The sequence below is a fragment of the Diprion similis genome, chromosome 11 (genome assembly GCF_021155765.1).
Source record: "Diprion similis isolate iyDipSimi1 chromosome 11, iyDipSimi1.1, whole genome shotgun sequence".
NCBI classification, from domain to species: Eukaryota; Metazoa; Arthropoda; class Insecta; order Hymenoptera; family Diprionidae; genus Diprion; species Diprion similis.
The window spans coordinates 11,557,292-11,573,404 of record NC_060115.1 but is presented as its reverse complement, the minus strand read 5'-3'; the positions used below and the strand labels follow the sequence as shown (position 1 = coordinate 11,573,404).

The 16,113-nt window shown below is 36.7% G+C and overlaps 1 protein-coding gene across 3 annotated transcripts in view; it reads right to left on the bottom strand.

Annotated features, from left to right (window-relative positions):
- Positions 1 to 3,773: 3,773 nt before the first annotated feature.
- The window catches only part of LOC124412407 (LIM domain only protein 3-like), a 98,266-nt gene continuing 85,926 nt past the window's right edge, over positions 3,774 to 16,113 (bottom strand). For all 3 annotated transcript variants that reach the window (XM_046892257.1, XM_046892256.1, XM_046892255.1), the window contains 4 exons: positions 15,504 to 15,615; positions 14,712 to 14,975; positions 5,043 to 5,295; positions 3,774 to 4,180 (listed from right to left, as the gene is read on the bottom strand). In XM_046892257.1, coding sequence (XP_046748213.1) covers positions 4,034 to 4,180; positions 5,043 to 5,295; positions 14,712 to 14,975; positions 15,504 to 15,592 — 753 coding nt within the window. In that variant the 5' untranslated portion in view covers positions 15,593 to 15,615 and the 3' untranslated portion in view covers positions 3,774 to 4,033. The remainder of the gene's footprint in view (positions 4,181 to 5,042; positions 5,296 to 14,711; positions 14,976 to 15,503; positions 15,616 to 16,113) is intronic.

Below are 16,113 nucleotides of genomic sequence, written 5' to 3'. Positions count from 1 at the left end.
ATGACACGGTTATCCGTAGGATCTTTAATTCCGCGAGCAGGGGTTCGACATCCCGCAGGATCTGCACAAGCGGACACAAGAAGACTCGCCGCGGCTGCTGTTGTGGTAGGTTTCGAGACCGAGGGTTGAATCGCGTGCGTCATTTGCCCGCTGCATCAATCTGCGGGGGTTGCAGGGAGCCAAGGGCGTCCGATAGAGTGAGGAGAGAAGAGAAGAGGAGAGGAGAGGAGAGGAGAGGAGAGCCCGAGAAGCCGGAGTCGAGTGGATGCATTCACGGTCTGCAGACACGCCGGCGTTCCTAAAGGGGATGGAAATTGCCTCGACTGATTTCATTTCGGGCTAGATTATATTTTTAAAGGGAAATAATCTTCCTTCTATCCGTAGGGTGTAAGTGTTGGTATGCCTACGATATGCATACACCTAAGGGTTGCAGTGTGTACATGCGGATGCGCAACAAACCTGCCGAGGGTGTATGATTAATGCGATTTTTCAACGACCCTTTCCAACGGAATATAATTAAATTTTTCTATCCCTTATCTTTGATGCAGAGGGGATGAATGCACGCGATACCATTTTTTTCGAGACTTCGTTTGCGGCTACGAAATCATTTTGTTTAATGCGATTACGATGCGGTGCTCGTTTTATAAATTGTCATTTTTATTTGATTGAGGGACTATTATGGGATCTACAGTATTATAGAGTCGAAGTCACGTTGAAGTAAATAAAAAGCGAACAGATATTTTAAAGATGTTGCTGAAGTGACGTCTGGACAATAATTTGAAAATGACAACTTTTAACTGTAAATTTACCATTTCACCATTTTTTTTCCTTCTTCTACTCAATCCATTGCTCATTTGATTCGTGAATTAATCCTTTACACATAATTTGAGATGAATTTTGAATGCCAACAATGTGTGTCAATGAGAACTTTAAAAAAATTGTCGTTTCAGTAGATCAACTCGCGAAACGTAAAGTAATAATGATGATAATATAACGATAACGATAAGATCCACTTCACCATCGCATCGATGGATTGGAAGACATTAGGCAAATCACGCTCCTAGAGAATCGAATAACTTTGAATTCATTACGGAAGATTGAAAAATAGCGGAAGAAGACAGACGGGGTGGAGACAGTTTCAACGAAATATCAACAACTAATCTCTACAGCGAATACCAACGTTATACGTAGGTATTGCGTAAAGCACTTTCCAGATTTTTTACAGTCACTGAGTTTTCGTTTCACGTAGACGCGAAGAAAAAAGTAGAAGGATTTTTCAGTAGCGAGGGTAAAAATATTTCGATTCCGAAGAAACGACATATTACACAATGCGGACATTTCACGGTAATCAAGTATTAATATGAATGTATTTTTTTTTTTTGTTTGTTTCAATAGTAATGGAATTCTATTAATTATAATAGGTATGTTTATATTAATAGTGTATTATAATAGTAATAATGATATTATATACAGATGTATAACAAAGGGAAAGAAAATTTTTTTCTCTTAAAAACTACTAAAATACAACAATAGTTCATTTTTATACAATATAATAATAATGATAATAAGGACAATAATAATATTTTTGTACTTAATCATACAATGGTGTAATGTACAATGCTTCGTGTGTATATATGTGTTTTTTTGTTGTTTATTTTTTTTTTGGAAAATTTTTTATCAACCATCCAGCCAACTCTTCGTCAATTTTATTATTTGAATAATTTTTGCGATACATAACACAACTTTGTATTTATATATATATATATATATATTATATATAATTTTTCTCATATATATATATATATTTATAATGTAATGTGTGTTTTTTTGGTATTAAGGTATTTTTGTTTTGGTTGGTAATTATATAAATCTATGACTATGATATAAAGCCCCTCTGAAATAGAGAAAAATTTCAATCACCGTCATCGCACATATCTTATTGTAGAAATCTTATAAATAAAGCAAATTGTATGCTGCGTTTATTCCAAAAAAAAAAAAAAAAAAGTCCCAACGCGTAGGAAATTTAAACTTTACACTACATCCGTGGGATGTATTTAATATATTATATTATACGTTGTAATCTGGTATTTTCAAAACTATTATCGAAGGACTATTGTCAGTAATTTTCTAGCGATCATTTTTGTAATTTTGTCGTGCAGTTTTTTGAACTTTTTTTTTTTTACCGTAAAGATTTAACAAACAAGTAATTCTTCGTATTAATTTTCCGTTAAATTATTATCAGTTCCGTATTAATTTCGTCCGACTTTTTTTTCTCTTGCTCGACATGATATCGCGTGGAAAAAAGCCACGTTACAACGTATAACTTGTGAATTTCGGTCTTATAATAATCGTTAACGTCTTGTACATCAACTGCACTGGTATCAGTTAAACTTTACGTATAGTCACAGGTTATAACTCTTTTAAAAAAAATATCACATCACAAAACTTCTTCTCGCACCGATGTAATTAAAAATTTTGCGCTCCTTCGAATTTAAATTTAAAGATCGAAAAAAGAAAATAAAGTGCAGGAAAAAAAAAACTCGAATAAACGAGTTTCGCGAATGTTGTTTTTTTTTTTTTTTTTTTTGTCCCAAGAGAGTGTATGAAGATCGTTAATTAGAAAAACAAAAAATTCACGTTAACGAAGGGCGTTTTACCTTAAATTATAATCTTTGGTATCAGCTGTATGGAACCCAGATAGATACTTCGTCTGCTTTGGGTTTTCTTTTAACATTGAGAATCCACGAAAATAAATCATTCCGTTTGTGAATTTCACCTTTTATACCAATCTCGTAGAAATTTGAAATTTTTTAAAACAAAATCCTGTTCAAAATGTACAATCATACATTCATGATTTCGTTTACGATTATTACTTAAATAAGTTCGCACGTATAATTATACGATTCAGTTGAGTCTCGATGAAAATTTTCTGAGCCTCATGGCACGCGTCTGATACAGTCTGCTTGTCGTATTTTATTGGCCTTACATTTGCCCTCCTGAATTACATATATATATATATATGTATATATACCCTTCTTTAAAAAATCTGTATGCAACGAATTACTATCACGTATATATTTTCTTGCGGATTATGAGAGTGGAAAATTGTATTCAAGAATTTGGATTCGTACCACGAACAGACTGCAGTAGTAATAATAATAAAACAATATGACCGTATACTCGTATTTTTAAACTTACAAATAGACATTCGTAGTAACCTAGAGTACAGCTATTTACAGATTCATTTTCATATATATACATGTATATATGTATATATGTATGTGTGTGTGTGTGTTTGCGTATGTTGTATGGGTATATATACCTATATACAATATACATATATATATATATATATATATATAGTATCTTACATAAAATTATTACACATCGTATAATACATCGTATTACATATTTATTATTTTCTCACTTCGTTCGAGACAACGAACGTAGAAATAAAAAAAAAAAAAAAAAAAAAAAAAAAAAAAAAAAAATTATTATTACCAATAATTTTTTTCACCTCTTTTTCAAATCAATCAACAATTCGAAGTTCAGTTCACCTTCCCTTATTTATAAATCACCTTTCGTTTTATATTTCACTGGTATTAGTTTTTCTTTTTCACATAATTTTCTCCGGTATACCTTATACTCAACTACGATCTACGTATCGATCGAGTTTTTGGAGACGAAAAATGGAAGAAAAAACAAAGAAATAAATAAAAATAAAAATTTAACATTTTGTTCGCATCTAATTCGTACAATTAGAAAGATGAAAAAAAAAATCAAAATAAACGTCATTTTCTTCACACGCGTTAAAAGTGAAAATCCTTTGAAAGCTTGTCGATCGCTTTTTGCGGGCTGCTGCCTCTCACATTAGAATTTCGAACACTGTATTTAGGCCCGTAATGTCGGGGCCCATTTTTTGGGGCATAGATTTTTCCGACTCCCCGTAGGAAAGTCTGAGGTCGGTAGACCCAGGATCGTTTCAATAGCCGTCGAGACACCTTAGCTTTTTCATCGGCGGTGCAGCCTCGTCTCAGCTCGTCGGCGCCGGCATCGACATTGGCGGAGGTTTTACAGAGCCGATTCCTGGCCCTGACAGACCGTTATTGTTCATGTCACCCGGTCCCCTCGGCCCGCCTATGGTCCCATTCATGTTCGGTGGACCTCCGGATATCTGCCCCTGCAGCATCCCAGATTACAAACCCGAATCAGTAAGCCATAAATTGAAATTTACGACCGATCGCGATTTGGGTGAATTTTAATCCAAATAAACGTGGAAGTGAGACTGAAGCTATAGAAAACAACCGTTTATTCAAACTAGAAAAACTTAGTTATCAATAATTTCAGAATCAACTATATAGAGTAAACGATTTTATTTAGGTCACACTGTGAAAATTCATGTTTTATTCAAAATTTGCGATAACTCATCGGTAGAAAATAGTTTAAAAAGAAAAAAAAACAAAACAAAACAGAAAAATGCAAGAAGCCTGTTAAGTTTAAACACCCGATTTCAGAGCAGAAATTTATTTCTGTAACTTGTATTTCAAGTTTGTATTTTGCAAATCCCAGAATTTTTTAAGAATTAAAAAAAAAAAAAGATAAGAAAACTTTTGAGCAGAATGATTTGTGAATAAAGAGAAAACCGTTTGGAAAAAGGTCCAGAAGACAGAAAAGGCAATGTGTGCCGAAATTTGGTTTATTAGTTAATCGTTATTAAGGGTACACTAGAAGTTTGATACGGGTAAGTAATATAATCACAGCTGCATGTATAATAAGTAAGAACCGAATAATTGAACTAGTTTAATCTCGCAGCGAGAGAGAAAGAGAGAGAAAGGCGGCTAAGCAAAGCCATGCAACTACCGATAAAGAGCTTAAAGCTCCGCTCTACATAAACAGTCTACTGGCCGAGAAGCTTCCGAGCCGAGCATTGAGCATTGAAAAAGTCGAGTAGTTAGTAGAAATTCGAGGCTCTCGCTGAATGAGGCAACAATAATAATCGTCCGCTAAGAGGAAATTCGAAGAAAAGCGCTAAAAATACTCACGTTCGAGATGTGGTTATGCTGTCCAATCGCCTGGGCCATGGGCCCCGGCGGCTGATGGGGATGCTGCATCGGACTGTGACTGGGGTGCATGTTCTGTCCAGAGGGTGTCGGGGTCGGGGGTAGCTGTCTTTTTATGTGTGCGAGCGAGGCGGGAGGGTGAAGCGCCATATTCGCGAAGACGAGCCTCTCCTCGTAGTCGTACTCGCAGAGGATTTTATTGTCGCAGAGGTAAAATCTGTCCCCGACGCAAAATCTGTAAGCACAGTAAAGAAAACACAAGAATAATACACATCGTGTCACCGTATAGATTAGGGTGGCGCAAATAAAAAACGACTATTTTTTTTTTTTTTTTTCTTGAGTCTCGTGTGACTAAATGTTAGTTTTTGATGTTTTAAGAGCCCACTCCAAAGGACAGTTAAAAAAAAAAATTTTTATGAGGTCGCTCCACATTTTTTGAAACGTTAGAAATCGTCAAAAATCAATTTTTTTTTTCAATTTTTTTTTTCTTGTTACGGTATAATTTTATAGACAAAAAAAAAATAAGTTCCCGAAAGTTTCAGTTCAAAATTTGAATTTTGAAAGGTCGCTCATAATTTTTTTTCAATTTTTTGGCGCATTTCTTTAGATCTTTTCAAGCGACCTTTTAATATTCATATTAAAATTTCATAAATTTTCTTTCTTCAATTTAGTAAGAAAGAATCGATGACAATACACCACGACATGAATTAAAAATTAAACAAAATACTGAAAACATGATTTTTTTAATTTAATTTTTTGACGATTTTTTACATTTTTTTAAATTTGGAGCGACCTCTTAAATTTTTTTTTTTTGAGCTGTCCTTTGGAGTGGGCTCTTAAAACATCAAAAACTAACATTTTGTCACACGAGACTATAAAAAAAAATCATCGGTTTTTTCGCGCCACCCTAGTATAGATGATAAAAAGTATTATATATACAAGATAATGTGAAATAAATTAAGGGATAAAATTTATCAACAACATAATTAGTATCTTCTTATTTCAGACACTGAGAAGAATTTCATTCTTTCAAGTTTGTACCAGGAAATTTTAGTAAACTTGAGTTTCGTTACAATCGCCGTTTGAATTATAAGAAAATTAGGTACAAGCAACCATTTTTCGTAGGATTAAAATCGTTATCGATGCTATAGTATTTAATATTTTCAACGCGAAATCAATTCGTTCACTTTGTCCGACGTTATGTCAATTTTTTTACTACCTGCTATTACTTAAAGATATTTTTTCCGTTCTAATAAGGCCTTAACATCAATTTATCGCCGCACCATCATCGAATTATCGCAATAGTTGGAAGAAAATAGTTAAAAGTAACGATTATAAAAAAAAGAGTAAGTAGTAGATACACACATGAGACATAAAAATTTTTATGATTGCATCTACAAAACTCATTTTCACTTTATGCCCTGCAGAACTACATTTCTTTCTCAGGGTAAAATAAAAAATTTTAGTACTCGCAGACTTTCTACCATAACAACCACAACCATGTATTGAAATTCTGCCCATTCCGAGCGTGTAAACGTTTTTAAACAGATTTGAAACTGCAAACTTGCGGCGATTCCGCATAGGTGGAGGATGCAAGTGAATGCAGCGATTCGCGAATCGTCGTCGGTTGCATTTGTGCGAATCCAGGGTAAATACAGGCAGAGACAGAGGCAGACGTAGAGGGTTATGCTGGTAGAAGCAGATATTCATAATCGTTCGGGAAACAGAATTATCGCAACGCGCGGACGGGTCGTCGGCTCAGCCAGCTATTATCCCGTTATAACGAGGCAAGCTTTCCACTGAAATTATTGAATTAACGGATTGCGGAATTACGACCAACGCGTTATGCGCCCATACCTACATGCATATACCTACCACCCCTCCCACCCTTGGCTAACTCCTGCCGTTCATCACTGCGGAGCAAAAGCTGCATGCAACGATTGCAACTGCATTCCGCGTCCGCCGAGTTGCAAAAATATGCGAAATTGCGTTTACGCGTGTAGACAAAAAAATACTTCTTGTATTTTTGATTCAAGATATAGGGCACTTTTTCCAATTTTTCAATGATTCGAAAACTTGTATTCCCGAAAAAAGATGAGTCAAAAAAATTCTCTCCATCATATTGATCCCGGTTTATCGAAAAAGCTATATATTCTTCAACTTTATGCAACAACAGTAGACTTCTTCACGCAGTGACTGTAAGAAGCAGAGCTGAATCCAGGACAATTTTTTCTTTCGAGGACATTTCGCGAGCCCCGAGATGGCCGTAAAGCGATCCTAATGGAAGGTCTCGCGAGCTGCTGCAACAGCAGCAGCAAGCCGAGCGCGATTTAATTTATTTATTCAAGCTTATATATCTATGCCGTTAGTCCTGACCGTCTATATATTCGTCTGTCGAAATTCCAGCTACGGAAGGGACGCTGCGTTATGGCCGCGCGCAGGACCGGCGTTAAAATTTCACCGACGCCACGTCGGTCTGTCCGGATTGAAATTTTCCGCAGCTTCGGAGTCGCAGATCACCGAACGTCCGCTGGTCCGTCGGGCCATTTTGTACGGCCATTTCGACTTTCACGGAAAGTTTCTACGACCGGATATCCTGTCGCTCGGATCACCTTCTTTCGACTTTGACAGTTTTTGCACTCTCGGGTTAAGTGCAGTGTCGCGTTGCTCACTTGGAAACAAATATACACTCGATGGATGGGAAGTATCAGGAACTTACACGTAGATCGATGTCTGGACTGAAAGATCCAAAAATCTTACCACTTCTCCGAGATGAAGAAGACACGAGATTTTCAACCCCGTTTCTTTTGTTAGGTACATTTAAAACAAAAAATTTAAACCTGAATGTATTTCAGCTCGAAAATAATGGAAATTTTGGTTGGTAAGAAAAATCATTTTTCGTGTGTATGTGTGTGTGTTTTTTGACGAAAAAGGCAAAATGTGTTCAACGCAAGAAAACAATTTTGATCCCCGTAAAAGTTGATATATTTTCTTTACTGCAAATCTGGTCGACGGAATGTACACAAAACTTTTGTAAATCTACTGGGATATGTAAATAGATGAAAAAACATGTGCGATCGTTCAAACTCTAACTTGTACCTATACGTACTACACGGAGAGGAAAAGTGGGATGCGGCAACGGTGGTATATATTGGAAATTGGAACACTAAAGGAAAATAAAGTGTGCGCAAGATTTATCGTGTAAACACCGATGAAGATAGATGACGTGGGCTGGAAAGAAATCAAAAATGTTTGTATTGCTTGGGTACGATTGGAAGGTAATTTCTCAGAGTTGGAAGAAAAGTAAAGAAAAAAAGAAATAATCCACCATTGAGCGGAAAAATAAATTTTCTCATTGATTTTCTAAGCATACCTACGCGAGAACCGCCCTCCCCTCCCCAACAAATTTATTTCGATCCTACTGCAAATGTTTGCAAATTTTATATATATATGCGTTTAGTGTATATATATATATATATTAGGGTGGGTCAAAAAAACCGACTATTTTTTTTTTTTTTTTGAGTCTCGTGTGACAAAATGTTAGTTTGTGATGTTTTAAGAGCCCACTCCAAAGGACAGCTTAAAAAAAAATTTTAAGAGGTCGCTCCAAATTTTAAAAAATGTCAAAAATCGTCAAAAAATTAAATTAAAAAAATTATATTTTCAGTATTTTGTTTGATTTTTAATTCATGTCGTGGTGTATTGTTATCGATTCTTTCTTACTAAATTAAAGAAAAAAATTGATGAAATTTTAATATGAATATTAAAAGATCGCTCGAAAACATCTCAAGAAATGCACCAAAAAATTGAAAAAAAATTATGAGCGCCTTTCAAAATTCAAATTTTGAACTGAAACTTTTGGGAACTTATTTTTTTTTGTCTATAAAATTATACCGTAACGAGAAAAAAAATTTAAAAAAAAAAAATCGTTTTTCGACGATTTCTGACATTTTAAAAAATGTGGAGCTACCTCTTAAAAATTTTTTTTTGAACTGTCCTTTGGAGTGGGCTCTTGGAACATCAAAAACTAACATTTTGTCACACGAGACTCAAAAAAAAAAAAATACTCGGTTTTTTTGCGCAACCCTAATATACATGCAAACATACGATACAATACATGTATATACACGTATACTCAAAATTTATTCCAAATTTTTAAATTGTACGGTTAGTCTTTAATTGGACACCCGTTAAATTAGACCCGACGTCTTTTTAGGAGAGTAACTGTGGAGCTAATTGGATCGGTAAATCATCCCCTAGCCAAGGAGGGGGAGGGTTTTCCCTCTCCAGACTCCGCCCTACGCCCAGTCAGCTACTCCAAGCAACCCTTTATTGCGTGTTATTACAGTCTAAAGTTACCCTCGTATAATTGTTGCTGTTTAATTGCGAGTTCTGAGTTCAGGCTCGTGTCACGTTTCAGCTAATTGCGCGCCAACTTCTGCTCCTGTACTACGACAGTAAAAAAAACAACGACAAAAAAAACTGATATACATACATGTAGGTATGTACATTGGAGTACATATTTCAAATTAGGACAATACATTTTTACTTTTGCTGGAACGAAGTTTAAACATTGTTTTTTGCAACAGAAAAAAAATTCTCCCAAAATGTACAATTTTTAGTTTAAGTCTAACAAGGATAGGAAAGAAATCACGGTTTTTTGAGGTTTTTTTCCCTATAAAATCCAGGGATCAGTGAGACAACCCAATTGGTTATTTTATTAACTATTAATAAATATTGTAGTGTATACATCAAATCACGTGATACATGATTTTTGATTTCTGAAAGTGCGCTACTAGTTTTCGTCTAGTATGTGGTGTACTACGAGCAAATTCACGCTCATGTTTTTTAGGTACTTTCAGATATAGTTACTGTAAGGTATTATTTTAAGGTCAATCGTTCATTTTGAGATTTTCTCAATTAAATAACTTAATAAACACACGTTACCTAAAAATATATATTTTTCAAGTTTCTTAAAAAAAACAATTATAAAAGAGAAAAAAAATATTATTTTAGACCCGATTTTTCCGGGTGAAACCCAGTGGGTTTAATTGGATCGGGAAAAATTGTGCCCACCCTGAGTCTAACAGCTGCCTAACGGCGTGTAACTTTTTTTCCATATAAATAACATGTAAACAAATATACATCATTCTATTTTATTTGTGAAAACTAATTCTATACTTCGGCAGAATTTTTATTTTGGCAAAAATTAACGTTCAAACCTTGTACCAGAAAAATAAAAACACACGTATATACTTTCCTAATTTGAAACAATTTTATATGTATAGCATATTACAACAATGAAAGCCGAAATTAAATAGGAGAGGAGACGGGGCAACGTGGGCACCATAAAATTTTTGACGTCTCAAAAAATTTGGGGGCAAAGTGGGTCGCCTGAAATTTTTGAAACAACACGGAATAAATTATTTAGAAATCATAATTAGTCTAAAAAATTTTACTCTAATTTTAGGCATTATTTTCTTAAGGAGCCCACTTTGCCCCCCTCCCCCATGTAACCGGCATTTTGTACTGATTTGAAGAGAACTTTCAGAACTTGGTAAGTTTCAAAGTAAAATTTTTAGAAATATACCCGGTTAATCAAATCAAAATTTATTTTAATTTCTGAAGCCTCAATATTTTTTCGAGTATGTCTATTCTGCATTCACGTTTTCATTTCTCCGTCGCGTCGTCTTTAGATTCCCCCAAACCTCCCCTCGGAAATATTGATACTTGGTTGTGACACACGTATCGTATACGTAAACCATTCGAATATTGCTCCCGATTCTTTCTCGGTGAATTCATATATTTTCAGATATTGGCAAGTTGACAGCTTGTCGACGGGGGAAATTTGAACGGCTTTCTTATTTCTCCAGCGATAGCCCGTGCCTACCCCATCTTACACCCTTGCATTATAGCTACTTTAGCGAAAATCACGCACATTTTACACGTCGGGGTCGTTCGACGTCGTTGCACTTTAAGTAACCGGGTTACTCGTTCGAGAATACTAGGAAAAAAGTACTGAATTTTGAATGCATTGATTTGAATTTTCAAACCTCGTTTGATAAGGATTATATAGTTTAAAAATAAACCGAAGATAGTCTCGATCGATTCTATGAAGTTTATCTAACATTTCAAAACAGTCAGCGTTAAGCTGAGGACAATTTTCGAAATCAATGTTTATACAATCCAGAAGTATTTAGGAATTTTTTTTCGTCACCTGATACTCATATAAAATTCGTCCCAAAGTTTTCTCAATTTAGGTCGAATTCATGCAAGTTTTCCTTTGTTAGAATAAAATGTTGTATGCATATTACATATACACTAAAAAATAGGTATATAGGGGAGAGTGGGGCAAAGTGGGCACCATAAAATTTATTAAATAACACGGAATAAATTATCTCAAAATCATAATTAGTCTAAAACATTTTGTTCTGATTTTAGGCATTATTTTCTTAAGAGGCCCACTTTGCCCCGCCATTCCTTATAGCCCGAGCGTCATCAACGGTGCATTTGTTTTCATATTTTCACAGCTGAAGCTAAATTTAACATAATCAGTCATTCTTCCTCAACGTCCATCTCTACTCCATGTATCTAAAAGTTGATAGTTATCAGTGATTTGGCGAACGCGTTATCAAGTATACCTCCATTATTTACACCTATACAGTATAAGCGTCCAAATATCGGCGAGTTGGTGGAGACGTAGAGACAGAAACGACATGTCGGGTATAACGGAAATGGTATACGAGGCGCGCATTGTCAAAGATAGACAATACGGGACGATAAAAACGTAAAATTGATGCTCTTTTGTTCGCGCATTGTTTGAGAAGCTGTACAACGTTTGTTGCACGCTTGGACGAGCTATTACTATTGCAGGCTTGAAACTGCACCCCCGGTCCAATAAGCTGCTCGCCCGTTCCACCCCCTATCCAGTTTTACAAGCTTTTTGTATTTTACGCCGGTTTTCACCTTCCGCCACCTTCGCCAACCCATTTTTATCACGACGAATACACTTTCAATCCCTGACTGGCTTCGCAACTGTGATCTATTTGCTTTTAATTCCGGCTGATTTGTCTCGCGATGAATCTAATCGAGAAGGAAAAGAAGCTTTGGCACATATTTTACTCAATGTGAAAACTTTTTCATAGCCTGGACTTACAAAAATGTAAGGTTAATACCAACGGTTTGAAATGGGTTTCAAAGTAGATATACGTTAACACTTCTAGTCGGGATTTTCTGCGGTGTGAAAAATGAATAGATACCTATTGCATAAGTCCGTTAGCTAGTAAGGGTAATAGTCCAGTCATAATATTTGTTTTGGACCCTCAGGAACTCAAGTCTGAAGTCATTTTTGAACTCCATAGCCGAGGTTTTGAGAAAACAGCCAAATTTAACGTTTTTAGTAATTTTCCTTCAAAGCTGATGTCGATAGATGAAAAATCACTTGACCACCGTGTAAAGCGAAGAATTTTACATAGAATTATGTACTCATATATCGTAAACAGAGTCGAGGAAAATTCAAAAAACGTCAAATTTGGTTGTTTTCTCGAAACCCCAGGAACGCAGCTCAAAAATGACTTCAGATTTGAGTTCCCGAGTGTCGAAAACTCCTGTAAAATATATTTTGAATTCAGACCTATTTTGACTGAACTATAAATGAAATTTGTACAGAGTAGTATAAAAAATTTACAATCCTTCCTCGTCTTCTTATCCTTGTATTTCACTCTGTCAAAAGCCCCGAAAAACCACGCAATAAAATGGCAAATTGGCAATGACACGCTCTCTGTGATTGGCTCTGATTGACGGTCTCGATTCAGCAGCCTTAATATCTAATCGGTCTCTAGTTTACTGCAACAACCGGTATACGTATGACTGACTGTTCAACCAACGTCAATAGGAGTTAATGGGTAATAAGAAATGAAAAATAAATCTCCATGCGTTTCTTCCAAGAGTAATTGCGGACCGCGACTCTCTCGTTGACCTTCGAGCACTCAGCTTCCATTCCACTTCGTATAAATATATAACGGGTAATCCATGCAAATTCGCCCCCCCCCCCCCCCCCCCCCCCCCGCCCTGAGCCCACAAGTCACGAGTCCTTTTTTCAGTTACAAGCAAGCAATAAGTGTCTCAGTAAGTACAAAGTAGTATTCAAATTTCTAAAAATTATCCGGCGCATCGAGTCGTTTGCAATTGATTCGGTAATTTACATTCGATCCTTAACTATGTACAGTAAAATTGCTGAGAAATATGAAAGCTCTCGTGACTTATAAAATAAACTGTTATTTATGGTGCAGCTGTGACGAAAAATTTGAAAAATAGTCCACAACTTGTTAATTGCAAGCAGTCATATATAGACTGAAAATGATCAGAGTCTACTTTCTATGCCTCAAAAAGCCTTGATATAGTAAAAAAGGAACGTTTAACTCTCGGGCTAATGAAACAGTGACTCCTCTTATCAATTTTCCGAATAATTTTTGCATGTCAAGTTAGGTGAAGCTGAGAAGGAACGTACCATAGAGACAGACTGTCCACTGATCCCTGCGTCATAGTAAACACGTATCTCAACGTGTAGAGACAACATCCGAACACGTTTCTACGTGTGCAGGCGGGCAATAACTTGAAGCGTAACCTTTAGCTACCCCATTGCGAAGCAATCTCTTGCCCTATGTGCCGTGGCAATTTGATACAAAAATGTCAGCAGTATCTAGATAATTATATAACTGGCCCCTGGCTCGGTGCCTCGATCGCGATGCGTTGTGGAGATGGTGGGATGGTCGAGGGGTGCGGGGGGTGGCGAAATAGAGGGTGATTTCCCAGCTGGCCTGTAAAGCAACCCCCGGAGTGGACCGCGTCTCGCGACCATCCCTGCCTGTCTTTTTCTCTCCCACCTCCGGTCGCGTGTTTTATCTAGGTGTGCATGAGCCGACGTCCATGTGTGTCGCGGATTCATTCCTGACTTTATACACGCGATTTTGTGCGTGTGTATGTGGGCAGAAGGTTCCGAGCTTCGCCGAATACATGCATACGCGATATCGCGCATCCACGAGCCACGCGAGCTCAAGCGGAGGATATTTTTCATGGAGATTGGCGACGCAAGACAGATTTTTCAATTGGGAGCCTCATAGGAGGACTTATTTCTCCGTGAGGTAAACTGAATGAAAAAAAAAAACACAACGGATGTTGATAACGGTTACAATATTAAATCACGTTCTGATTTTTAAACGTCACTTCAAACACGCGGAATATGAAGAAATGGAATATTGTACCCATACAAGAGTTGCTCAAGGTTACTTGAATTTTTGGCAAAACTGAAGTTCAAATTCACACATTTTTTAAAGACCTGAAGTTGGTTATTTTCTGATTTCAATGACGAAGATGAAATAAATTTTTTCAAATCATTTCCGTCCGGATAATGAGAAAAGTCGAAGTCAGAGAGAAAGAGCAACGAAATTGAATCTTTTTAGACTTCAAAAAGCATATTGCTCAAACTGTCAATCGATCTGACTTCTTTTGTGTCATTTCTATCAGCAAGGGTGTCGGATATAAGGTTGACGAAGTATGAATTGACCTTCTTCAACGTCTTCTTCAAACAACCCCTGATCATCTAAATGAAGAGCATTTATAACCTCGAGATGACGATTCAAAGTAACTTACCGGTGGTTGCACTGCTGGCATGCGAAGCACTCCAAATGATAAACATTCGCCCTGGCTCTCATCACCATCTCGAAGGCCGGTATGACCTTGCTGCAAGCTGCACAGTATCCAGTGTTACCGAAGAGCCTGAGGTAATCTCTTTTGCAGAGTATGAGGTTCGCTTTCGTGTATAAGGTGGAGCCAACTTCACCCAGACGACAGTCGCAGCATCCACATTTCAGGCAATCTTCATGCCAGAACAGGTCCAAGGCCTTGAGTAGATACCTGTGGAAACAGAAGGCGGTTAATTTTATAGACGAAATTTGAAAATCGGTTACGAGGCGTTGATTGTCTTCTTTATTGCGGTTAGGATCGATACGTTTCAGAGACAATCTCGATATACGGCTAATGGGTTTTGTGCGGTCAAGAAAAGTGAAACCGATTCAGTCTTTACAAGAACTGCGTGACGTAAAGGTAATTAAAATGATTCGAAGAACCGGAATAATTAAGATCAAGCAGTAAAACATGATTGAATCGGTAAAAAAAAATAAAAATCACCCGAGTTATTAAGGAACAGTGTTGAAATTCTAAGAATGAAAAACTTTTGAGATCCAAATCCAGTGGCAATAATTGTTTGGAATGCAATGAACCTGATTTCTATTCTTCTTCTTTTGACTTCTCCACTTTTTGTATATAAAATTTAAGATACATCAGAACGTGGCATGATTCTTAAAAACTCTGGATCGTGGTAGATTCAAGTATTCAAGATTTAACCGACTATGAAATTCGAAAATTCATTCGGCGTTTGCTCACCTTTCCGTAATAGTTTTCCCACACCCGGCACATTCCTGCTGCGTGGAGCCATTTTTATTAGTCTCCGACTTGCTCACATCCATCGTCATCGTGATCTGAACTATACCACTTTCTGAAACAAAAAAAATCAGACAAATCTCATTAATTACAGTCAAACTAGATCAATCAGCGATTTTCTCTCTCGTATCAATTTCCCGAAACGCCTATCGTGCGGCACCCTGCACCGCAGGCATGTACTGCGGGTTGCGGGTTCGAACGGCGCAAACGCACGTCGCATTTCGTGGATAAGCAAACTAAGAGGGTTGAAAGAAAATATGCAGATATTGAAAACTGTGATCGAATCAACCCTGCGAAAATTCCTCATTTCTCTGCAAATTCGTGGAGTAAGAAAAAAAAAAAAAAAATCTATTAACACGTTAGAACTTCTTACAAAGCTGATAAATTAAACTCAGGGTCCCTTTCGACCGTTGGAGGGTAATTTCCGGCGCATGATACGCACGGAGTAATAAAAATCTCGATAAGAATGTCCTTTGGGGGTTATAATAAGTCCTGCAACATGTTTAGTCACGTAAGGTTCGAATCGATTGCTCAGATATGAGAGTTGCAGCGC